Genomic DNA, 27,489 nt, shown 5'->3' with positions numbered 1-27,489 from the left:
GGAATCATTCAACCGGTATTGTATGATGGGTGAAATTTTCATCTTTGGAAAATTAAGACTAATTCCTTGTTCACATGTATATGTGAGTCAAGTGAAGGACAAAGGGATCGGGTACACTTGGTAGTGCTCTGGTCATGTCCACCACAAAGATCGATAAGGTTATTCATCATGATTTACTAAAAGTTAGTAAATATGGTTACACTTACAAGTTTAAGTGTAATTCTGAAACATTAGAAAAGTTTCAGTGTATGGCAGAACGAATGAGAAGAATCAAATTAGGCAGAAAGATAAAATTTTCTCGAATCTGAAAAGATGGGAGAGTAATTTAGTATCATGTTTTATGATCATCTTAATGATTATGAAACCATATCACAATTCATCCTCTAAGGACATCTTAGTGCATTCTTATGGCTAAGAAGAGGAGTCATGAATTGTTGAAGTGGTTAAATCAAGAAGATGAGTCATACTTCGTTCCAAAACAATTCTTAGAGTCATACTCCAAGATTGTAACTTGAGTGACATATCTTAAAGAAGGTTTATAACACTTGTCAAATGTAAGAGTAAAATGTTTTCTACCCTTGTACATTTGAAATTGGTAAGCTGTGATGTTTTGGATAGAACAAAGACCAACTAAGACTAATTGTGTGAAGTGTTTGTCTTGATAAGAATTCATACTATCTCTTGAATATTTGTTTGTCAAGGAATGGTTCTCGGCAAGAGAGTCTTATATGTCAAGAGGACAGTGGGAGTCTAAGAGATCCTGAAAGAGTTTTAAGAACTAATCAAGAATAAAACATGTAGTTTATCACTAGTTCACGACTTGTAGTTTGTAACCTATCGTGTTGACATATTCTTATTTCTGTGCCCATTCCCGTTAAAGTTGACTAGGCATACGAGTTCTACAAGTTCTCAATTGTTTGCATAACAACCTTGAAGCAATGGTAGGCCTTGTGCTGCCAAGTGGCAAGAAATTAAGATTGAACAAGTTCAATCCATATTAGTTTGAATTTATCACTAACCTTGTCTTGTGATTATGGTTTTGACAAATTTACATGGATAGGAACACATACACTATAAAATCTAAATTTCATAAGGTTTCTCTTCGATACATGAAAATGATGGTGAGGAAACGCTTTCACTAAGTAGATTTTAAGTAGATAGCAATTGTGATATTTGCAGTCTCAAAGTCGTTAGTGGGGTGTGTGTGGATAACCGACACACTAACATAGACTTGTGAGAAATGGAAAAGGTCTAAACAATTGTGACTATGATTACGGCATCCCTTTTCATAGTTCTAAAAATTGTTTAGATACACATGTGAGCTATCTTAGAAAAGGTGTATGATTTTAATAAAGTCTTATCAAATCGTCTTGTATCAGAAATCTGAACTTTGGTAAGAAAGTCAATAAAGTATTGATTTCTAGAAGTCCAACTGATTTCTAGATACATGCCAAAGCTAGTGTGAGCATAAGTGTTATGCTAATAATCATCATGTTAGTGGGAGCATGATAATTATGATAAGTGTTGCAAGTTAGCAATGTTAATTATAGAAAACAAAAGTTTCAATTGGGAAAAGTTGTTTTGCTATAATTAAAGGAGAGGAAATTATACTTCATTTCAATTCTAAAAGCTTAGATTGAGATTTTAATCATCTTTAGTCAAGGATATATATATATATATATATATATATATATATATATATATATATATATATATATATATATATATATATGAATTTTCTGTTGGAATGGTTCAACATAAGGAAATTCCATATATTGCGTTCTCAAAATTCAATTATGACTACAACATCCATCTTCATAGTTAAATTATGAAAACATGGAAAATAAAAAATATTGTAGCAAAAGACTGGTCTAGGATCATGTCTTTATGTGAGACATCATGAATCTTGTCCCATATGCTTCGGATATAGGATCGATTACATGTGCTATAGTATTTATCCTTTCTAAATTTTCCAAATGCCTAGGGCATTAAGAGGGGAAAAGGTCTAGAATTGGATATGACTAAAATGATTAAGAAATTGTTGAGGACAATCTGAGGTTTACCAAAGATTGGTTGCTCATGGACAGTTGGAAGTATGGTGTTAAATTTTGGAGAGGAACCATACTGACATATTCTAAAAGGAGTCGACTCTTGTTCAGAAGTGATAGTCAAAGTGGGAATATGGAAATGTTTTTCCATATTGGGAGTTGGATATTAAGAATCTATGAGAAAGTTAGAAACTTTTATGTGAGAAGGATGTTTAAAGGAATGTACTTTAAACTTGAGACTTCGTCGCCTTGGAATTGTATTGTAACAATTTCCAGTGGAATGTATTGTAATATTGTTGGTCAAGTCTTTCTGACTCTTGGTACCTAGACATTACAAAACAATATTGCATAATAGTGTACATATTCAAGCAGTGACAAGAGTTTGGAATTCTTACACTTACAATAAAGATTTGGGATTGTGAAATGAGCATCATTGGAATCATGTTTAATGGATCTATTTCACAAAGTAAGGATCAAAGACAAACATAGTGTGCATACTTGGAGTATGGCATAACTATCGTTTAGAAAAACATTGTGTACATGCTTGGAGCATTGGACAACTGTTTGTTTAATTCAAGTATTAAGTTGATTATTTGAAACATTATGCAATGAATAATGTGTAATCAATATGGTGATAAATAAAAGGTTTTCTATTTATATTCATAAGTTCTGAGACCATATTGGATTCTATTATTCTTATGTTTCACTTTGCATGTTTTGACTTCCAGAATAGCTAGGTTATTCTTTCCAAATGATTAAGTTATTTAAATTCTCCACAGTCAGTCATATGTTGAAAGTAGGTATGAATCAAGACTGTCATGAATTGGGCTTGTAGATGTCTAAGATGTTAGACATAGTAAAAGTTGCTACAACATTCATGAGTGCTCATAAGTTTTGAGTATTGGATTAAACCCATGCTTACTTATATCACTTCATGGAATTTATCTCGAGTGATCGTGAGACGGTAATAGCATATAAGTCTTCAAACCTAGAGATATGAGTTGTTGCCTATGAGTTGGTTGTACATTGATTGCACGAAAACACATCAGTAATTTGATGTTATAAAACGTGTCTTTGTGTATAATTCAAAACGTAGTAGAACAAACATATGAGTCAAAGTTTATCTGTTCCTTTTAGTCCTTGGAGGATTAGAAGCGATATCTGGGCCTCTCGATGATTTTGTTTTGACCTATGTATCGGGCTCGATCATAACCAAATTGATGTGTTCAGTTTAGTTCTATGTCAAACAAATCGGAAATCGGGAAACAAACTGTTGGACAATAAGTACGACGTTGTTCCATGTATTTGTCCGGCTGATATCTATAATAGAGGATTATATGATCAGTTATCTAAAATGGCGCTTCATAGTTCAACAGAGTTTTAAGAGCTACGAATGTTGGTCGGTTCCTGAAGTCATGCTTGCAACTATAGTTATTAGACTTATCCAAGTGGGAGACTGTTGGATAAGGTGTCTAAGTCCATAACTATATTTGAGATGTACTTGACCCGACCCGACACGCTCCATTTGGGTTGCACTTCACCATAACAATTTGGATAGTCTTTTGAGAATAGTATAGTTATGATTTGTTAATATATTATAAGTTATAATATATTAATATGAAATCATATTATTTAATTAGTATTGATCAAGAATTAATTTGGAATTAATTTCATAATCAAAAGGTAACTAAGTAAATATGGACTCTTATATTTATATAGAGTGGGCTAAGCTTGCTTGGAAAGTCCATAGATAGTCCATGGAGCTTTAACCCATGGATCTTATGGAAATGAAAGGTCATGGGTATTGGGGTTTACATGGATGTAACCCCAATCCACCACACTATATAAAGAGGTCCTTGGAACATGAAATGGCACTAGTATGTGAGAAAAACCAAGGTTGGGCCAATTTCTAAGTGTGCATACTATTCTCCCAAGTTTTCCAAGTTGTGTGGTGATTTGTGATTCCATTTGAGGCAACCAAATTATTGGTGCTAGGCTCTCAAAACTCCAAGCAATCAACCACCAGAAAAAGTATGTTATTCTAGTAGTCTTTTATGTTACAAGTACCCCTTGTCATGCTAGTTAGGATGAGAACCTTGGAAAATTCTTATTTGCATGTATTTTAGAGAAAATATATCCAAGGTTTCTAGGGTTGCATGTACACCATAGGAGTGTTAGAATGCTCAAAACCCTTCAAAATCATGCTCCAAAAATGTGCACTCGACACGCCATTAGTAAGATTGGTATGTGAAATTGAAGTTCCAAATTCCTCCCAGAGATACGAGGCCTAATCCACATTACGACCATAATACAGTCCTGTGACAAGGGAATATACCTCAAGTTTGGCTTTGTCGAGCCCAGATCTTTGTCCGCATAAGCAACGTAACACAATCCCAAATAAAAACTCCATATGCAAGGAAGATTGGACTTTTTAAAGTGACTTATTCCGGTAAGAATTGATTGATGCCCTATATCATTGAACATATGAAACACCTGATCAGTCGAAACTTCATAAAAGGTACCTAACACTGGCAACTTCAGGATTTGGGCAAATTGCTTTCTTGTAAGCTTTCTTGTCTTTGATGCCTTCAACTAAAACATGACCACCTTCGTTTTTTTGTTGAATACAACAGTTGAACCATCAAGAGAAAGCCATTCCATCAATGCAGAGAATGAAGAAGACTGTGTAGTTGATAACATCGAGTTATTTAGGGTTTGAACAACATTTGTAATGGCTCGTGGCTCCAGATTTTGATCAATTGATGGAACCAGACGAACAATAGTTGTTTGAATCTTCATAATTAGTTGCAATACTTCCTCATCAATTGTTGTTGTAGGATCAACAGTAGGATGAGAAGCAGCCATTACAGAGAATGCATATGAACTTAAAAACGATGAACAGTTTGGGGTTTTTGGAAATTTGATCTAAGAGCATAAAGTTTGATAATGAAATTATCAACTTCCTAATTTAATTGATGGTATTTTTGAGTTTGAACCGGTATCCAATAATACTCTGCCAGTTATAACGTTGGTTACTTAACCGACACCGTAAAAAGCTCCACGTCATAAAAGTGATCATCACGTTTTCCTTCAATCCCATGAAAATCCTGAACCGTCGTCCACTAGATCTTTCGTTGTTCCCAACCAGATAATAACCATCACATTTTTCGAACTGCAACCAAGTACCACTTGTAATTTCGACACCGCGATGTAATCATTCCTTCGGCATGGAGGCTAGGCTCATTGGCTTTTGGGATATGAAAGCGATATCATATGTCAGTCTTTGCAAAATCTAAGTTTCGATTTGATAATACCCAAAATCTCAAGGATTTCAGTGCGAATGTATACCAAAGAATAAGAGATAAGAAGAAAAAAAAGTGGGATAGTGATATCAAATATCATTTGATACGAAAGCAGAATGATCCCAGACAAAGATCTCTTCATTCAACATCAAGAGAGATGACGAACTGCTTGTGTGGTATCCTGTGAATTACATTCGAATACTCATAGATGAGCATCAAATGGATTCTTTTGCATTGGTTTCGAAGGTTGTTCTAATTTTGCACAACATCATAATTTAACGTAAGTGTGATCCAATTGAGAAAAATTACTTGGATGACTAATGTATTCAAGAACAAGTATAGTTGGAAATGATTTTAAGTGCAGAAGGTTCAAACAGATATTTAGACGAAAATCTCATTCCAAAAAATAATAATAATAATAATAAGCACTGGATTTTTTGGGCAAAAATATCTTGGTATTAGAACATTTTATGAAGATCACGCAACACGAATGAAATGAGATTTTGAATATCGAATGAAAAATCAGCTTCAAATGCGAAACTTTACCGCAAATGCGAAAGTGGGTATAAAGTGTCATTTTGCATAAGCTTCAGGGACTAAATCTGAAAAATCTTCACACTTCACAGAAAATTACCCCCACATCGAAATTGGGTATAAAATGTCAAATTGCTGAAAGTTAAGGGACTAGATGTGAAACATTTGAACTCTTCTTCCCCAATTGTTCCTGATGCGAACGGAACACATACACCCGTCGAAATGGAGTTCAACTTGATTCGAAATGGAGTTCAACTTGATTCGATTCAACACCAGTCAAAATAGATTTTTGACTCCAAGTAAGGGACTTTCGACAATTCATCCAAAAACTCGTTCGACTTAACCCATGTTCAATTTCGACTCACAAGCCTTGTTGAGCATTCGACTTCAACTATTCCCATCAAGTGATTTCGACCATGAATAATCCCAAACGAAAATTTTAACAGCCCCTGAATGTCGAAATCGATTCGTAATGAAGCCGAATATGAGATTTATATAAACCAAGTTCACTGTGAAAGATCGAAGCTTTAATTTTGACTTTTCATTTGCTTCATTGAATCACAGACTTCGTAGCAGTTAACACCAATTTTGACCATGGTTTTCCTTTTACTTCCAATTCATTGACTTCTTATCGAATCAAATCGTGCCTACATAAGAACATCGCATACTAGCATCAGCCGCCTTCAAACCTTGATTCCAAATCATGATGAACTTCACAAAGCAATACAAATTAATATTAGCACTTCGATAGCCATTAAAGCAAAGCAATTAAAAATCAATTCTTAATTAACTACCGGCTTCACTTCGATAGACACCCCTTTGCTTCATTTGCTAATGAATCTCTTCCAATTTTCAATACAGTGAATCAATTGAAAAGTATACCCATTGAAGACACTCTTTTGACTTTCAATTCAATGTATATTTGAATAACAACTTTGACCAGAAAATCCAATTTTGACTATTCTTTCGAGTAATCAATTCACCTGCTTCGATACAACCCATTTCTTTCAACACTTAAATTCCATTCCCTTTGGTTCGATACGCAGCTCATCAACATCTTTGGATATTTTTGAATTACAAGATAATTGCATAAACACCAAAATGAATATCCATTAAAGGTTTTCAGATCAAAAACATCTTTTTCAAACAAATTCATGACCATCTTCATCTGTTAATCATCGAGTTCTTCAAAGTTTCATACTTTCATTTGCACCATCAATTAACCAATACGAACCATATTTCAATCTTCATCAATCAACGGAATCATCGATAGCAAGTACGTGTGATAGGATCAAATCAATATCATAGTTTTGACCAATAGAAATAAATCAGATCGATTGAATCAATTTGATAGAAAAACGAGAATCAATCAGATAATGAAATATGATGACAGAAACGAGATCAATCGACAATTGTGAATAAATTATCAAAACGAGATGCAATATGATGAACAGTAATCGTGAGTCAAAGATAATCGATATAGTATAAAAACATGATTCAGATACTTGATTGAAACAAGTTCTGATCCACGAGCAGAACATTTGCATGTATCAACGAAAATCGATGATAGAACTTAACTAATGAAATATCGTTAAAGAATTTGAAGTTTGGGCTAAAGAAATCAAGAATTATTTGTCCATGGACAGTTACAAATCAAATATATATCGACTGAACAAAACAAGATTGGGCTTCGAATTAGGTTAGTCTTTCAAGGTAGATCATACGAACAATAAGAAGATCGAGATTCAGGCTGAATTGAATAAAACGAATTGGATCAACAAAATTTGGAATTAAAAGCAAATAGATCCAATGGAATGATACCGAGAGATCATCAAGAGACTCACTAAAAATTGTTCAAATTATGTTGATTGTTGCAAAATCGAGAACCGTTTTTTCAAACATCACTTTAATTTTTGAAGACCCACTATGATACCAATTAATGTGTGCTAGGTTTGATTACGAACACAATCGATTCAAGAAAAACAGTTAAGACCACAATACGTAAATATAATCTAGTTGGCCTGTATTAAGTCTGAAGAGAATACAAAGTATCGAGAGTGTTTTACAATGAAAAGTGCTCAAAAGTTACCCTCTACTCTAGTACTTACCCTATTTGTAGGGTACAAGAGACACAAAAAATACAAGGACGAAACATTCTAGCTTCAAATACAAACAGTGCCTTGTAAATACATAGAGAGTCGAAATCATTTGGATTTCGACTCCTTACAGACTTAAACCAATTCGAATCCTCACTATAAACGTTTCGACCACTAGACAGAGCATAACCAATGCTCCACGGGTTGCTTGAATTTCAAGTTCAGGAGTTGGATCGATACCTGCAGATCGATTCAAGGGATTTTTTTTATCTCGTTTCCATACCTTAGGGCAAATCAATATGTGTGAGTGTGTGTGATTAAATATCCCTTTAATTAATTAGTAAATTAGTTTTAAATCCTACAAACTCATCCATCTCTGAAAACATTGTTGCCTCTTCATCACCGGGGCTTTATCACACACACACACACAAAAGAACCTGTTCAAAATAAGAATCACACACACATGTATGAATGAATATCCACGTTATTTTTTTATTTTTTTTATTTATGTTTCCAATACAACCCAAACATGATGCAATCACTTATTACTTAACAGGGGCTTTTTATTTTTTGTTGTTTATGCATTTATTTAATAAAATTCATGAATTTGTGTTTGTTTTGTTACATATTTGTTTCATAAAACTTAAATATGAATTGCAAGTTTACAAGGTGAAATATCGACCGTGTCATAAATACAAAAGCAAGAACTGAGTTTAAATCGCATCCTTTCATCACAACATTCTTTTAAGAATAAGAATATTGCTTTATTCTTTAAGAATATCGGCAAATATTTTAAGAGTTCAATTTCTTATGGTTCGTGCTCGTGTCTTGTTTACATAGATTCTAAAATCTGTTCTCGAGTTCTTGGCATCTAAAATTTGATCTCGAGTTCTTCACAATGTGTTAGTTCTATTCGAATGGGTTGTGAAGCTTATTTTGTGTTTGTGCTTCATCAGAAAGACCGTTTCTTGTGCCTATTCAGATTTTTCATACCCCATTAATATCAAGTTTATTATTTTTACTTGCTACAAGTGAAGTTTTTATACAAAATGTTACAAATGTTAAGTTTTTTATACAAGATGTTGCCATTTTTTTAATAATGTTTTTTTTTTCATTTCATAGTGCTAGGAAAAGTTTTGTTGCAGAAATCTTGATGTTACCTCAAGTACTGTTAACAAGAAAAATGACGTTTTTTGTTCTTTCTTATTTCAACTTTTGCATAGAAGGTCCAATATTTCCACATCTTATTTGGTGAGAGTTGTATGTATTTACATTCGTGAACTTCATTATTTGTATGTGTTTTGTTTCAAGACTACTCATAATGTAGCAAGGTTGCTTGGAACAACAATGCTGAGTGGAAATTAAGAGACAATTTCTTGACAATTGAGATTCACCACACCAATAATGAGAACGAAGATTCTTTCAAGAATACCATTGTATTTTTATGGAATGAAGATTCTTTCAAGAATGACTTATCATAAATATTGTATTCTTATGGGATGAAGGTTCTTTCAAAATGACTTACTATAAAACATTGTATGCTTGTAGAATGTGACAAATATTCCAAGAGTGGCATTATATTTTTATAGAAATCAAAAGAAAACTAAAAACGAAAAAGAAATCAAAAGGAAAAGAAAATTCAAACTCTAAAACAGCGGGCTGCCTCCCGAAAAGCGTTTTTTAGGAGTCATGAGTCGGACTCCTTCCTACTCTATGTTATTGTGGTTAGGAGTAGGATCTCCCTTTGCTCCTTCCATTTTCTCTTGTAAGCTTGAATCATTCTCTTGTACGCCTTCTTCAAATTCTCCTTCTCCTTTTTACTTGCATTGTCTTCATATTTACGATTTACCCCTTTCCTTGCTTATTTGCCTTGTTTACCTACTTGTCATTTTCTTTAGATCCTTACTTGTCTACCTCCATCTTGCCCATAGTAGGCTCCTCTAATTCCCCACCCATGTCTTCATCAACTATCTCCACTTCTTCATATAAATCGTCTTCTATTTCATCAATCTCTTCTTCCTCTTGAACCTTAGGTGTAGTAAATGCAATTACCTCAAATGTCATAGGAATCGAGGCTCTTGGTTTCAAACGTTTGGGTTGTTTACCATGGGGCTCCTCCCAAACTTTAAAATCTTCTTCCATCATTTTTCCAATTGTAACAAGCTCATCAAAATCTTCTTCCATGACATTCATTTTGGACAATTCATCTCTTTACACTTCATAACTCACTTTAGGACTCGTCTCGAAAGTAATAACATCATCTTCCACATGAAGTGTGAGATTTGAGTCGTGGATGTCAACTAATTCTCTTGCGATACTCAAAAATGGTCTTCCTAAAATAATTGGAAGTTCTTCATCTTCTTTCATGTAGAGAACAACAAAGTTAACTGGAAAAACAAACTTACCCACTTTCACTAATACGTCTTCAATGATTCCTCGTGGGTATGTGGTCGAGTGATCCGCCATTCTAAGGATCATCCTTATGCCTTGGAGCCTTGGTAATCCTAGATTTTGGTAGAAAGAGTATGGCATGAGATTAATGCTCACCCCCGTATCGGCTATAGCATTAATAGAAGTTAAATTGCCAAATTCACAAGGCAATGTGAGTTGGTCTGGATCTCCCATCTTGATTGGTAATCCCTTAATGACCGTGTTTGAAAACAACTTGTTAATAACTATTATCGAGGCCTTTTCCAACTCCTTTCTATTGATCAAAACTTGGGAAGTCTCTCCATTGATTTGAGGAATGAGGCATTAGTCGAGAGTGGGAGCACTTGTTCCATAAATTTCCTTTGTTCGGGTTCCATATAATGTTTGATTGCTCGAGATAGGAATGGAAAAGGTGGCTGATATGATTTAAGACGATAAAAATTTTCTTCGTCTCAAGCCCACGACGTGTTCATATTACCATGATGTGGTGAATCAATAGAAAACGATTCACTTTTTGCTCTTTTTTCCTCGGGATTCTCTTCTGCCAAACACAACTTGGGTTGTATTGTAGATGCTTCGTGGATCATTATTGGCTTAGAATGAACGTCTTCTCGGGTGTAGATCGCCATGACATGAGGTTGTGACTTTGGGTCTTGATTTTTAGGCAGTAATCTCTCATTGACAAGTATGGTTAATTGCTCAAGTTGAGTCTCTATATTTTTGATGGAAGCTTGGTGATTTCTCATATTGGCATGAGTAGTATCATGTCTCTTTTCAGATGCTTCCATAAATCTAAGAAGTATCGACTCAAAATCCATCTTCTTTCTGGGTGGTGGTTGCTCTTTTTGATAGAAACCTCTATCAGTTTGTCTATACTTCTCATCCTTTTTGCTTCTTGTACTCTTTATATGGAAAGCACTCCTTCTTGGGCTTCCTCCAATATTCATCTTACTTGTCACCAATTGAGTAGAGCACTTGTGCTTTCTTGTTCCCATTTTCATCCAAATCACAATCCTTCATCAAATGTGGACCACTACAATTATCACACCCAACTCTAATGGCATGAATGGAATAATCTAATTTTGTCATTCGCATATCCATAGAATCTAGTTTAGCTATGATTGCAGCCAAGTTATCATTCCATCCATCTTCTTTTTGTCTTATAATATCGTCTCGTGGGTTGTGGTACTCATGTGAGTGCTTTGCAAACTATTCAATCAATTCTTTTATAGTTGTTAGCTCCTTCGTCGTCATTGGCCCTTGTGAGTCAAAAAGTTGTATAGTCGTTACATTGACTCCATTATAGAATATGGAAACTTCTTGTTTAACATTAAGACTATGTTGAGGGAAACTTCTAAGCAAGCCCTGGTATCTTTCCCAAAATTCATACAATGACTCCCCAACCTCTTTGTTGAAAGTTGGCTATCTTCTTCTTAAGCTTTGAAATCTTAGAATGTGGACAAAATTACTCAATAAAAGCATCACGGAGATTCGCCCATGTGGTAATGGATCTGGGTAAAAGAGACTTCAACCAAACCTTGGCTTCACCAGTAAAAGTCACTGGAAGCATCCTTAGTAACACAAATTCTCTTGGCACATTTGGAACGTGAAAGTAGTTTGCAATATCTTTAACCCCATCAATGTGTTTGAATGCATCTTCATATTCTTTACCGGCGAAAGGTATGTCCTTGAGCATTGATAGATAGTTCCCTTTGAAATCAAAACTTCTCTCGGCTGGTATCTCGAGTGGAAATAGACCTGGTCCATGTTCTTCACATATCCTCTTCTTGTAGTCGTCTATCATCTTTCTCGTAATATCTGTCATCTCTTCTTGTTCGATCTTTAACTTTGAATCATATGAACTTCCTTCAGTAAAGGATTCTGGCTCGTATCCTACTTCCTTCTTACTTGGAGTCTTCACAAAAGGTTCAAATTTATCGGATTTAAAAGTATTGCTCGATTCATCCTTCTTGTCTTTGTTCTTGTGAAAAGTGGATTCTAGATCTTCTAGTGGAGGAACAATTTGAGTTTTAGATCCTCTGGTCATAAATCACTGAAACAAAACAAAAACACGTAAAAGGAATAAAAATCAAAAAACTAATAAATTCATTAAAGCGGGACCACGACGTGGTGGATATAACAATGACGTGGTTACGTCTCAAAGAGAAAAACAAAATTAACTAACTACAGAAAAGTAACTTCTTGTGGTTTTTACCCCACAAAAAGGATCGAATAACTAAAAGCAATTAACTAATAACCAAATAAGTCGTTCACCGGCAACGACACCAAACAGTAATTAGTTAAAACACAATAACCTAAGTCAATATATATATATATATATATATATATATATATATATATATATATATATATATATATATATATATATATATATATATATATGAAGAAATTAAAACAATTAAAAATATGAAAAAAATTAAAAAGTAACTCCAAAAAAATACGAAAAATGTAAAATGTATTAATATATTAGGGTATATAAAAACGAAAAAAAAATTGTGTGTGTCTATATATATATATATATATATATATATATATATATATATATATATATATATAAAGAGAGAGAGAGAGAGAGAGAGAGAAAGAGAGGATCGAGGAGGCCTCTTTTTTAGGTGAGTACTCTGAGGACTAATCGTGGCTATCCATCTAAAAATTTGAATGGCTATGATTTTTTTTATTTAATTGTATTTTTAATGAAAATGGTGGTGGCATTTTTGAAATTATATTAAACTTTTTTCCATTTTCCTTCGAGGGGTAATTGTTTTGAGGGCTCAATCGTCATTTGGAAAAAAAAAACCTCGTTACCATCTTATTTCATTCCCCTCTCCCCCCCCCCCCCCATTTTCTTCATTCGTCTTCTTTCTTTCTCAATGTATCAAGTTCTCAGTCATTTCTCAATGTATCAAGCATCGATCGTATAATCCTGTAGTTCAAAGTCGTAACACTCTTTCAATCATCGTGTTTAATCTTCGCAGTTCTCCGATTGATCTTATGGAAGTAGGTACTATTCTGTTTTTTATATTTTATGTTATTAAGTTCGTGTTTAATTTCTTTATGTATAATTAAATTCCTTATTGTTAGTTTTTACTATATTATTGTTCAGATTCATCGATTATTTGTCATTGTTTCAGTTCTTTCGTTTTTTTAATTATTACGAAACCCTAGTTTTTTTTTGCTATATTTTCTGTATTCATCTTTCTCTGTGTGATTTGGTTCGATTTTCTATTAATCGATTTGTTTTAAGTTCCATTTATTGATTGTCGTTGCTAAAATTGTTAGATTATTTGATATTGTCAGTTTTTGATATCGTTGTTTTGTTAATTGAACTATTTATACTTTCTTTCATGTATTCGTCTTTCTCTGTTTGCTTTGTTTTGTTTTCTTTTTTAATGGAAGTATTTGAAGTTCAATTTATTGTTTATAATTTCTGAAATTGTTAGATTACTTGATATTGTCACTTTTTGTTATCGTTTTTTTGTTTATGTAAACATAATTTTATCAGATTTGCATGTTTATCTGTTTGTTTCTAATATCAATTGCTAGTTTGTTATGTTAGTATTTCTTTTATGTTGTCTACTTTCTATGTTTGAATGGCTTGCTTTTCATATATTGATTATTGTTTATAGTTTATATGTATAAAGTGTGCTTTTATTATATGCTTTCTTTTCATATATTGATTCTTTGTTTCTACCATGATTCAAAAAAATGTAGTTGTTATCTGTATACACTTAAGGAATTCATAGTTGTTTGTTTTAGTAGTCATAAATATGATTATAGATGTTTATTTTGTTATCCAAGGTAACCTAAGTTATTATTCATGTTAGAAATTATCTTTTATAATCATTGTAATGATAAGAATCTTATACAACAATTGTTTGGTTTATTTCTTAATGTTTGTTTTTATATTTCTAATTCCTTTTTAAAATCATTTTCTTATGTTTTTTTTATTCATATGTAGTTGAATCAAATAAAAGGAAGAGATTAGCTCTTCAAAAAGATGCAAAAGACAATATTGTTGATCTTTCTTCTAATAGAAAGGCTTCATTAAGGTCCAAGTCTTTTGTAGACATTTCATCTTCTTCCAAAGGAACTTCATCAGTCAAAGTTGTAAAAGTTAATAAGGTTTCCAAAGTCATTACAAGTCCAAATGAAGATGATGACTTTGTTTTTGCTCCTGTTGTTGGTCAAGTATTAAGAAGGTTGAAATTGTATATAGGTATCCTCCAGGTTTAATATCTAATATATACATCAGCCTTAATGATAATTAGAAAGATGCGGTTAAGGAAATAGGGTTTGGATTTGTTGAAGACTTTGTGGTTAAAAAAAATTCTAGGGAAATCTGTTCGTGGGTTCTTGAGAGAGATGATGAAAAGAAAAATGTTCTTTGTATCAACAATAAGGATATTTATATTACTAGAAGAGGTGTGCATGACATATATGGACTTCCAATGGGTGATATTTCTATAAAAACATCCTAAGAAAAGTTGTTTTGGGATTGCTGTTATTAAAAACTGGAGGAATCAGTTTTCTATTTCTAGGATTAGGCTTCCTAATCTCATAGAGCTTTTAGAAAAAAAAAAAAAAAAAACATTGATTCAGGTTTTATGTTTTTATTGAATTTTTTGGTTGAATATGTGACCATCATGGTTAATGGTCCATCTATGGGTACATGCAACCAAAACTTTTTATAAAATTTTGATGAAGAAGTGTCCATTAAAGATCTTGATTGGTGCGACTTTGTAATTGATTGTTTAAATCAGAGCAAAAAGTTGTTGAAATTTGAATCGGATTCAATTCATGTCAAGAATCCTCAATACACTAGTCCTGTTGCGTTTTTAGTAGTAAGTTTGAAATTTATATTTTTTCAATTTAATTATTAATTATATTTTGTTTTCATGCTATGTAGTTATTGTATCTTCATTGCACGAATCTCCAAAGTCATTGGAAAGGGTATATCATGCATCGTCTTATTGGTCTCCAATTAAAGGTAAAGATAAATTGAAAGAAGCATTTAGTGATGGAGGTTATAATAAAGTTGAAGTCATTCAACCATATGAAGAGTGCGTTGATGATGCAATAGTATTCAGAAATAGAAAAAAGTTTATATTTTTTTTCATTTTTATGAAATATTTTTATTTTTATAATATTATTTAATTATTTTTTTGATATTTTAATTTAATAAAAAATTGTTTTTTATATTTGTAGATGAAGAACACATTAATCTTGCTAATATTTTGAGAAGAATAATGGAAAAGAAAAAGATGAAAGAGAATGAAGAAAACAAATATGTTGTTTTTATGAAAAAGAAAACAGATAAGGAAAAGATGAGAAAGAATATTCATTTGAAAAAAAATAAATAAAAGTTCAAAGAAAAAAAAATATGAAGCTCAACAAGTTGAAGGTAATTTGTTTTTTTAATTAATTTTATGTTTATTTTCCTTTGTAATTTATTACAGTTTTTATTATTTTAGATCATTCTGAAAAAAGAATAAATATTGTTCACGAGAAATCAATTGAGAATGAAGTTCCTATTGCTTTAGATATTGCTGACAAAGGTAAAAAAAAGTTGTTGAAGATAACACAAAGGAAAATCAAGTGAGAGATAATGGTAAGTTTTATTTTTTATTTGTATTTGATTTTTATTTACTTTTATATTTTGAATCAGTTCATATTTTTATGGATAGTGTTGATAAAGGAAAGAAGTTTGTTCAAGAAAACATAATTGATGATGAAATGAGAAATGATGATAAGTTTTATTGTTATTTTTTTAAGTTTTTAATATATATTTTAAATTTTTTATTTGTTTTTTTTTATAAATATTATAATGTGAATGAAGATTGGATGGATAGCAGTCCTTCTGTTCCTCGATTTGATATTATCTTTGATGGTTCAACGTCTTTAGAGTTATATATGTTTTTGAATCATATTCTATTGGATCATTTTTTATCATCTTTTGATTTTAATACTATTTTTCAAAATTTTAAGGAGAAGATTGATTTTTTGTTTAAAAGTTATAGTTATTGGAAGCCTACCATAGATCATTGGATCATTCGTGCTTGGAATCACTTCCCAGGCAACAAAGAGATTTTGGAGTATGCTGATAAAAGAAATGTTGAATTTAACAAACTTCATCAAAATATTGTGTTATGGTCCAGAAGTAAGTCAGAAGGATGAAGTTTCCAAGGATTTTTCGAATGTTGAAAAACAAAATGAAGATGTTCAGCTTTCTCAGGAGTTAAGAGATGTCCAACTTGATCAACTGTCGATGACACAATTTTTGGATCATCCTAGGGTTCAGGAACAGTTGGAGGTGTTAATGAATTCAAATGAAGTTTTGGAAGATCATATTATTGAGCTAAGCAAAATATTGAGTCATCCAATTGTTTCAAATCAGTTTCATGATCTTGATGCTATTATTTCAAACCCTTTAGGAAAGCCTTCACCGGTTTGTTCAGATCATGCTTTGGTTATTGGTGAATCTTCTAGAAGCATTGTAGGTCAAGCTGTTGGATACAAACATGTAGGGGTAGTTGAAATTTTGTCTAAGGGGGATTTGTTGGATTCAGACATTGGTTTAGATGCAGGTTTTAGAACTCCAAATGATCCAATTCCTCTTAATAGTTCTGCAGAGAAGATTAAGGAACCTATCATTTTTTTCTCCAATACCAATTCAGTCTTACAACATCAATGCCAATTCAGGTAGACCAAAAAGAGATATATAACCTGCTTTAGCACTTTGTTCACCTTATCATAAGAAAGAAGTTGATACAACTGAACGTGTTTCACGATTAAAAGAAAGGGTTGTGGGTTCTCTGTTTTGGCTATGTGTAATCCCATGTATTTCCTTATTGATGTTTTTTTTATAATCTTAATTTTTTTATCTTAAAAGTTTAGTATATGTTTTTATAATCTTAATTTTTTTAAGGAAAAAGTCTAAGAATCTGCCAATGGATTTGCTGGTATACGATCCATGATGGAGTCTATCATACTGGGTTGTAGGATTCACAAAGGTGTTATTGATTTATGGTCTGATTTTCTAAATGATTCTGAAAAATATAAAGGTCACACTACTCCTTCAAGGTTTTTCATGCCATGCTCACTTATGGTATGATCTGTATTGTTTTTTATTTTTTTATTTATATTTTATATATTCCAAATTTTTTCATTTTGTTTGACAAATATAGTATTAATGCACGATTTGTAGACAGAATTCAAAGTCATTTGAAAATTTTTCCATGTGTTAAAAGTTTACGTGTTAATTTGGTATGTTAACTTAATTATTTTTACATTTTTTTATTTAAATTATATATATATATATATATATATATATATATATATATATATATATATATATATAACTTTTTAACATTTTATTTTTTCAACATGTATTCTTTCCTATTCTTAGTAAAGAACATTACTTTTTGATTGTTTTTTATTTAATCAACGGAAAGATAGAAATGATTGATAACAACATGACTACATGAGGGATCCCTATAAAATATCGGGGTTTTCTTGATAATTTGGTAATCATTTATTTTTGTTTTATATTAACTTTTTTGTTTTGTTTTTTTATACTAATATTAAAATTGCTTATGCAGAAGGCAATGTTAAACAATATTTGACTATTTTGGATCATTCTAGAGTCAATTCATTCAAAATAATGAAGATAGAAAGGTTTCAGATGGACTAGCAGACTAAAGACAATGTTGTTGACTGTGGGTTATTTCTGATGATACACATGGAAGTTTATCATGGTAGTGGAGTGGAGAAGTTAGATGTTGATTTTGTGTCTGAGTGTACCAGTAAAAAGATGCAATTGGCTGAAATGAGGAAGAAATATGTTTGTAAGATGTTGTTGTCAGACATGAATTTGTGCAAAGCTTATTCTGTTACAACTCTTGAGGATTATGATAATCTAACAAGCTATAAGAGGAAGAAGATTACATTAAAGGTCATTTACATGAAGTTGAAGTCAGGGTTAAAGCAATAGGTGTTCTCTGATTATTTGATATTTTGATGTGTCTCCTTTTGAAAATACTTTGGTTTTTATGTGACTTGATAAGGAAGACTATATAAGTATCCTTGTTTGTTTTTTGTTTAGAATTTATATGTATGTTTTGTTTTTTGCTTTTGATGATCATCATCATATCGTTAACTATGATACTATTATGCTATGAAACAAATGTTGGTTTATAATGATGCTAATGAAGTCTATATAAGTATGCTTGTTTGTTTTATGTTTAAAATTTATATGTATATTTTTTTGAATGATCACCATTATATGGTAATTTATGATCCACTTATGATATGATACAAAATTGTGTTTTATAATGTTTTTTAATCAAATTATTCATAAAAATATGATTGATATTAACAAATATTTCTTTATTCCGCTATCATATATGAATAATATAATACTATTATTTTTCTCGTGGATACATCATATTAAAGAGACTTTAGCGGTAATTTAAGTCAAATACTTTCTTAGTTAAAGAAAAATAACTTAGAAAAGTGTTAAGTATGTTAGTATGTGGACGAACATGTTTTTAAGCCTTGTCCAAGTATAAAAGTGTCAAAGTCGTGGCCCAATATGGTTTTAAGATAAATACTATTATACTTAATTCAAATTTGTATATTTTTTTGAACAATATTTTATTCATAGTTTGATGATGCAATTTCATTGTTTCAAACTTTTATTATGATTTTATAAATTATAGTCCTTACATTATATTAAAAATGTCATGTATAAAGTCATGAATCTAAATTGTTCTTATTCCACTAATATTTTTTAATCTTTAATAAATTTTATGTTAAATAACTATTTTTTTTGGATCAAAGTTTTTGAATCAAAAAAAATATAGAGATTTAAAAAAAAAATTATCATTTATAACACCATTTAATTTAAATCAAATTGTATATTTATTTGAATAAAACTTTTAATCTTATTAAAAACTTATAAATAATATTTTGGATCAAAATTTTTGCTTCAAAAATTTATTTATATATAAAGAACCAAAAAAACTTTCTATTTTGAACATCATTTTAATCAAACTATCAAACATTTTTATTAAAGTATTTCATTCATAAATTAAAGAAGCAAAATCTTTTATTTTTGTGAATCAAATTTCAGATCTTATTAAAAAATTATATCTATAATTTGGATCAACATTTTTGCATCAAAATTATAAATATAAAAAGATTCAGAAAGATTTTACCATTTAGAACATTATTTTATTTAAACATTCAAACAATCTTATCAACTACCTTATAACTCATATTTGAATCAGATTGTTTGCATAAAAAATATAAGGGTAAAATGATTCAATAAGAACTTAATATTTAGAACATCATTTTATTTAAAACATCAAACAAACTTATTAATCGGCATATAGTTTTTTTGTTAAAAATATATCAAACAAATTTAATATCTATCAAACATTAGATCTCGCGCTTCTGTTGCGAATTTATGGCAATTACGTGCATCATGTTTTTCACTTGTGTCGTATTTTATGTATTTACCACATTTATGACATTTTCTCCCATCCTTCTTTGCTTTTTCAACAGCAATCTCCTTATTCCATTTTCATTATTTTCTTTGTTTTTTTACACCTTTGTTATTGATTAATGTAGGAGGTAATATGTTTCCTTTCTCCTTTTGTTCCATACCTATCAAAGTCTCAATAACTTCTGTGTTTTTCATTGATTTTACATTTTTTGTTTCATTGCCAACCTTTGTCGTATTCTCATTCATATCATGTTTGAACAAGATCAATTTGTCAAAATCATTCACCAGCCTATCAATGCAGAGCTCCATTGCAAATTCTAATTCTCATATAACAGATTGAATTTCTTCTTTCTTTTCTTTTGTATGGACATTTGTATTTTATAAGTATTCGTATCATGGTACCACATATTTTGTCCATCTTTTTGTCAAATATGCTTTTGGATAACTCTCCACACTTTCCATTCTTAAAACATAGAAACAGTGTCTGCATAAAATTCCTGTCAATTCAAATTTGAAGCAAGAACAAAGAAGTTTTTTATCCGATTTAAAATTTTAACCTATAAAAAATAGTAAATAGTCAATATAAGTTAATATAATATGTTTAATATAATTATAATTTATAATGTACCTCAAATTGGCCATGATGTTTTGGATGTTTGTCTTTATCTTTTATTATGAATGTTTTCAATTATTCTCATTATTCTAATCTTATTGACATGCAACTAACCATTGATGCAAGAATCTCTAATTGAATATCAAAGAAAACATTTCTTGTGAAGAATTCAGCTACTTCATTTTCAAGTTTCAATCCCGTTTTAAAATCCGGTTTTGTGTATCTTGAATCATGATCATTTTTTCTTTGAATGCATCTTTGTCCTTCTAATGCATTATCAAAATGAGTTGAAAATTCAATCAAATGCAAATCTGAGTTAGAGAGTAGCCCATAGAAATAATTTTCAGCTTCATATCTTGAGAATGTGCATTATTTGAAATAAGAAGGAATCCATAAATCTCTCCTTTTGTACATCTCGTTAAACCAATTGTTTTTATTTAAGTGAAACTCATCCATTAAGTTTTTCCATGTTGATTCAAAATCTTCTTTGAGTATTGTTTCATTCCAAATTAGATCACTCAACTTTTTCAAAACATCAGTTTTTGCCATATGACTTCCCAACTGCATACATATATATGAATTAAAAAAACATTTTATAATTTTATACTAACCTTGTCAATAAATTTGTGTGATATGTGTCACATACATAATATATGTCTTGCACTCTTGAATACAGCTGGTACTGCTTGTAAAATTGCAGTATCTTGATCTGTCACAATCACTTTTGGCTCTTTGAGAAATGTTTTTTTTAAGCATGTAGTAGCCATGGGTAAGATTCAATTCTTTCACTTGAAAGTAACCCAGCTCCAAAAGTTATGCATCGTTTATGATTATCTATACCAATAAATTGTACAAAAATCATCTTATATATATATGTAAAAGCAAAAAAAAAAGGACAATTTTATTTATTCAAATTTTTAGTAATGATGCAAATTGTTTATTTAAATTTTTTAGTAATGATGCAAATTATTTATTTAAATTTTTTAGCAATGATGCCAATTATTTATTTAACGTTTTAATATTATTAAAGTAGTGATCCAGTTATTTTTATATGTAGAATGTCAAAAATGTAATTGGTAGATTAATCTTTCATAAAATTAATGATTATAAATACAATGATTCAAAAATATAATTTGATGACTTACATACAATTTATTTAAATTTGACCTAATTTAAGATAATCATTAAATGATTCAATAAAAAATTTATTAAAATTCAAAATTTTCCTAAATGATTCTCTATTAATAATGATTATAAATATGATGATTCAAATTATAATTACATTAAAGATTCAATTGATTTTTGAATCTTTTATTTTAAAATTTATACTCAAAAAATCTAATGATACAAAAATTTTATAATTAAAAATAATGATCCACTATTCTAATATTTGTGAATTAAATAATTTGAAAATATAAGTAAATTATGGAGTCACTTACTTGTTTGTTCGGTAAGTTGCATCAAACCAAGAACATCTCCAAATGAATAATAGTTTCAAAAATATTTCATTATAATTGTTGATAGATTAATATTTCATAAAATTAATGATTCTAAGTACAATGATTCAAAAATATAATTTAATGACTTACATACTATTTATTTAAGTTTGACCTAATTTAAGATAATCATTAAATGATTCAATAAAAAAAATTATTAATATTCAAAAGTTTTCTAAATGATTCTCTATTAATAATGATTATAAATACGATGATTCAATTATAATTACACTAAAGATTCAATTGATTTTTAAATATTTTATTTTAAAATTTATATTCAAAAAATCTAATGATACAAAAATTATATAATTAAAAATAATGATCCACCATTCTATTATTATTAAATTAAATAATTCGAAAATATAAGTAAATTATGGAGTCACTTACTTGTTTGTTCGGTAAGTTGCATCAAAACCAAGAACATCTCCAAAGGCAAAATAATATCGTTTTGCTTCTTCATCCGCCCAAACCAATCCAGTCAATTCTGCGTTACTTCCAATACTATAGTCAAATGAAAAATCTTGTAAATAATCATTTTTCTTCTTCAACTTGTCTATCATAAAATCTGAATCTCTTTCTCCAATAAATTCAATCCAATCCCTTTTGAAATTTTTTATATTTGTTCCTGTAGCTCCAGCTCCAGTATTCTCAAAACCACCTCCGGACTCTTTCATGTATTTATATGCAACACTTGGTCCCATGTTCACATTTGACATATCATATATGATTTTCTTTTGGAAAATATGAGTCTTCTTTCAAAATTTAGAAAATTTTTATCTAATACATGAACAAACATATGTGTATGTTAACTTTAAGCTTATATATCTGCCATACGTTATTATTGTTGATCTTCATTCTCACATCTACTTCACAACTTACTCTAATAGAAGGTCTTCTGCGTCTTTTGTTGTTTGAATCTGTTAGAGTATCATATGTAGATTTTTTTAATCCTTGTATATTACATACTATGTATCTTCTTCCATAACCTTCTACTCCTTTTACTATCTTTGTAGATCCTATTCTTGTTTCAAAACCACTCTTCCTAGCAAATTCTTTATAAAATGTTAAACCATCTTCAAATGTAGGAAAAGTTTGTCCCTTATAAGGTCTCCTATGAAGTCTGGGATCCAATATGTTTTTCCATTAATTATTCTCACAAATGGATCACGTATAGAATATGATGAAGATTCAACATTCCCTTATGAAGATCCAATATTTGTTGTTATAGAACCATCGTTAATAATTCATAAAACATTGTATATTAAATCATATTTTACAAAAAAAACATTTTTTAATAACCAAATTACCTTGATCATTACTTTCGGAATTTGTTGTTTTGTTTTTTCCGCTTTCTGCATCATCAACATGCATTGTACATTCTATATGTGCTGAATGTTGATCCATAACTTGTTTCCGACCTAATATTAACATAGAACCTGATATGAACATGATTCTTATATATATCATTGTTTATATTTAATTAGCCTTTTGTATTAATCAATTTCGATATCACTCATCATATTATCAATAAAATATTGAAAACAAATGTTTTCTGTACATTAATTACAATGATCTAAAGTTTTTCATGAATAAAAATTTGATTTTTAACCTAATCATAAAATAGTTCCATATATGAACAAATTTTGTTATAAAGCATGTATTTTCAATCGTAATGTATTTAACTATCGAAGAATGGAGATTTAAATCGAAGTTGTTACAATAAATTAGATTTAATCATGTCAATTTCATAGATGATTTCGTTAAAATCGTAACTGATATATCGTGTTTTGAAACAGAGCATTACAAATCGGTAGTAATGTATCTTTTTTGAGTTCGAATCTAAGCTAATTTTGTGTTATGTGAACCTAAATTGTAGAGTTTCAGTAGAAATTGATGATAATTTCAATCTAACTGATTTCAAATTCTAAATGAACTTGAATGATGATCGAAGCAAATATTTTTTGTTTTTTTGAAACATAAATTCATGATTACCAGTAAAAGATAAGTTTTTTTATCTAAATGTATCCTAATTCCATATGATTCATATCGAATATTGAAGATTTTAGTAGAAAGAATCTTGATTTTGTTGTTGTTCTTCGAACTAGCTTGATGATCGGAGGAGTAGACGACCTGAAAGCTAATGACATCGGCGTCGGAAGTTATAGAGCCGAGCGGAATGTTGTCCAACATTAGTAGCCCATTTTTTTGGACCTAAATACCCTTAATGAGCTTATTGGCCACGGTTAGTCCTCGTCGTCCTCAGCGAAAACGAAAACAGAGTCATCATCGGAACTAGACCCTATATATATATATAGGGTTAGGTTATTTTGTTTTTAGTAACTATTGTGTGCCAGAATGCACAGATCTGGACCATTGGATGGAATATAATCAAAGATCATGATCTGAGGGTCTATGATAGTATAATAGGATAACATATACCATATAATCACACAAATTTGAGCATAAAGGCATTCTAGTCAGCTAGGGATAATTAATTCCTTTATTTTTAAAGATCTAAATATTTTAAATTAATTTAAAACTAAAAATCCGATTTTTATTCTGTCAGAATGATAGAATTTTAACTATAAAGTAGTAAACATATTTTTCGATTTTATTCTGTCAGAATGACAAAATGTCAACCATAAACTAGTAAATATATTATGAAAGAATACACAAAATCGATTCTTGAACTAATAATATACCAAATAATTACATTGTACGATTGTGATTCATTGAATTATAACAAACATTCTGAAAGAATAACAAGTATAATTCTTAAAAAATAACAACATTCTAGATGTCTTGTGTATGTTTGACCTCTAAGCCAATTCAAAATATGCTAGCATTCTTTGAGATTGACATTTTGTGACATTGACATTCTGTCAAAATTGTATTGCATGAGAATGATTTTATACAAGGAGTCTTTCCCATCAGGTCTTCAAGCCATTCTTCAAGCCATTTATATCACAAATTCATTGCCAAATACTTTGTAGTGATACACTTGTAACAACTGCACATTAAACATATAATTAATTAACTACAAATTCTATCAGAATAAAGCAATAATATTCTTATATAATAAACTATTCTTTCAGAATGGAAATATTATAAAAAGGTAAACAAGGTCAAAGCTATGATCAGCCCATATGTCTATTTGCTTCAACATCATAAACATAAGGAAAAGTCAGTTTGCTTCAACATCAAATCTATGATCAGGATAGATGTTTACTTCAACATCATAAACATAGATTGAATCATCAATACTTCCAGCTACAAGTTCTCTGCCATCAGAGAATGGTGTCTCTGAATTTATGAAAAAAAAATAAAAAATTACAAAAACCCAACTCAAAAAACTTAATCAAAGATCAATAAAGTTCATGTAAATTGGAATTCAAAATCACAAATTGAACCAAAACAATACATAGACAAATTAATTATCTTTTGAAACAATTACATAAAACATGTGTTACTAGTAATTCTGACAGAATGCATACCACAAGGTTAAATTCTTTATATTCTCTTTCAAGCATTTCAACAAACACTTGTTATGCATTTTCGTCAAACAAGCCAAAATCCATCTAAAACAATTAATGAAGTTAGAATAATAATATGGGTGCTAGGTATGTATCAACAAAGACCATGATCCTTATAAATAGACAAAGAAATCATCAAAAATATGTTAAAAACCAATATGCATGCAAACAGAAACATTTTAAAGAGGAAAATACAAAACATACATTTTTAATCTTACTAATAATGAATAAATTACAAAAAAATAGTAGCAAATACAAAAATACAATTATAAAAGAGATTAGCAAAAAAATTAACTATTTGATCATCTAACATTACTTTTAAAGATAGTAAAGACAAAAACAATTTTAAAATATTTGTCAAACTTATTTACGCATGTTCATAAACAAATCATAATATATAATATAATTTATTTATTTCAAGAACATGACTAATTTGTATTACCTAAAGCACATTAGAGAAATTGATTTTTGTGAAATCGAGTGCCGACAATCAAAGAACAGAGGATGTGGCTTTAAAAAAATTGAAATTTACAAATAGAGATATTCTATAAGAGTTTAATTTTGATAAAACAAGAATTTTTGAAAAATTACCTTGTAACTACAAGATGTTCTTTTGTTTCTAACGCATAACTAACAAATTGAAGGTCTTTGGATCGAGCAACAAATTGGAAGCCTTTGAATCAGCAGTAGCAAAGATGATTTGGAAGGCGGCCAATGGTGGAGATAGATCAAGAATAATTGGCTATTGTGTGAGGAAGAGAGGCCTGCTTCAAGAATCGGTTGTTGTGTGAGGAAGAAATGCCGATGACTTTTGTGATTTAGGGTTGGATTGTGAAGAAGCGGATCAGAAGATGGTCGTTCTTCCTCCTTTTATTTTGGTAATTTTAAAATCAAATCCCCCATTTATCTCAATTACCATAATTTTAGAGTCATGATTTACTAATTTACCCTTTTTAATTTATTTAATGATTAAATTGTTCTTAAATTCCTATTGATGCATTCATGCACACAATAGTTGCTAAAAACATTTGAACCCCGCTCTCTCTCTCTCTCTCTCTCTCTCTATATATATATATATATATATATATATATATATATATATATACTCTTATTAACTATGCACTTATAGGTAGTGTACCTAGTTGGATTATAGTATAGCTTATGTAAGTCAGGTGTCGATCACAAGGAACGGAATTCGATTAATTAAATTAACTATTTCTAATTTAACTAAGAAACAAACTATGATTGGGGGGGGGGGGGGGGGGTTACTGATTTTTCAAGATCAAAATAACTTAATATCACGTAACAAGTAAGCAAACAACGAAAACAAAGTAACTTCAAGAATTAAAAGAATACTTCTGCCTAGATCTGATTTCACCTTCTGCTATGGTTGATTTCTTATGGATAGATTATATTGATTACCAATTATCTAGCTATTATGATCAAATATCTAGGCCTACCAATTTAAGAATGACAAATCAATGATCATGCACAAGTTAATCACCAAATTGATAATAACACAATTGGACTATGAATGATATGAGTTACTCTCCTATGATCAATTCAAGCAACCAAGCACAAATTAATACTAATTATGCTCTCTAACACATTTAAAGTTACTAGATTTAATTACTTAAACTAAGATGTGATTAATCCTAGATGTATTTATCTAATGATTATAAACAATTAGGAGATAGATTCATGCAATTAATATGATCAATTAACACACAAAATTTTATTTATAAGCAATATAAACTAGAACTAAAACATGATAGGTTTCATATATACCAAACACAAGTAAAATAAAATATAATCATCCAATAATTCAAATCAACACATATGGATCAAGTTCATCTTCACCAAACATAAGTCAAAGGTGTTTAGCCTCTCATTGTAGCAGAAAAACACATT

At 30.1% G+C, this 27,489-nt stretch overlaps 2 protein-coding genes and 1 non-coding gene across 3 annotated transcripts; 1 reads left to right on the top strand and 2 right to left on the bottom strand.

Moving 5' to 3' along the window:
• The first annotated feature begins 11,743 nt into the window (after positions 1–11,743).
• LOC111920898 (small nucleolar RNA R71) lies at positions 11,744–11,851 on the top strand. The gene has a single exon (XR_002860015.1). It is a non-coding gene; the product is annotated as a small nucleolar RNA R71 (small nucleolar RNA).
• Positions 11,852–20,436: 8,585 nt separating this feature from the next.
• On the bottom strand, positions 20,437–21,316 carry LOC111920880 (protein FAR1-RELATED SEQUENCE 3-like). The gene is made up of 4 exons (XM_023916455.1): positions 21,224–21,316; positions 20,962–21,110; positions 20,664–20,904; positions 20,437–20,493 (listed from the first exon to the last, which is right to left on the bottom strand). The coding sequence occupies exons 1-4, from the start codon at positions 21,314–21,316 to the stop codon at positions 20,437–20,439; spliced, it is 540 nt and encodes a 179-aa protein (XP_023772223.1).
• Positions 21,317–22,428: 1,112 nt separating this feature from the next.
• Positions 22,429–23,416, bottom strand: LOC111920879 (protein FAR1-RELATED SEQUENCE 5-like). The gene is made up of 3 exons (XM_023916454.1): positions 23,353–23,416; positions 22,880–22,962; positions 22,429–22,797 (listed from the first exon to the last, which is right to left on the bottom strand). Exons 1-3 carry the CDS (start codon positions 23,414–23,416, stop codon positions 22,429–22,431), a joined length of 516 nt encoding a protein of 171 aa, XP_023772222.1.
• Between the last annotated feature and the right edge of the window lie 4,073 nt (positions 23,417–27,489).

The sequence above is a fragment of the Lactuca sativa genome, chromosome 3, assembly GCF_002870075.4.
Source record: "Lactuca sativa cultivar Salinas chromosome 3, Lsat_Salinas_v11, whole genome shotgun sequence".
In the NCBI taxonomy this organism is placed as follows: Eukaryota; Viridiplantae; Streptophyta; class Magnoliopsida; order Asterales; family Asteraceae; genus Lactuca; species Lactuca sativa.
The sequence above is the reverse complement of the archived record's forward strand: the minus strand, read 5'-3'. Positions and strand labels throughout refer to the sequence as shown.

Coding starts and splice junctions, on each gene's coding strand:
- LOC111920880 (XM_023916455.1), bottom strand. CDS start 21,316: ATGGCTACTACATGCTTAAAAAAAACATTTCTCAAAGAGCCAAAAGTG. Junction 21,111..21,223: donor TTTTACAAGCAGTACCAGCT/GTATTCAAGAGT, acceptor ATATGTATGCAG/TTGGGAAGTCATATGGCAAA. Junction 20,905..20,961: donor AACAATTGGTTTAACGAGAT/GTACAAAAGGAG, acceptor CACATTCTCAAG/ATATGAAGCTGAAAATTATT.
- LOC111920879 (XM_023916454.1), bottom strand. CDS start 23,416: ATGCATGTTGATGATGCAGAAAGCGGAAAAAACAAAACAACAAATTCC. Junction 22,963..23,352: donor TTCCGAAAGTAATGATCAAG/GTAATTTGGTTA, acceptor ATACTCTAACAG/ATTCAAACAACAAAAGACGC. Junction 22,798..22,879: donor TGAAGATCAACAATAATAAC/GTATGGCAGATA, acceptor AAATTTTGAAAG/AAGACTCATATTTTCCAAAA.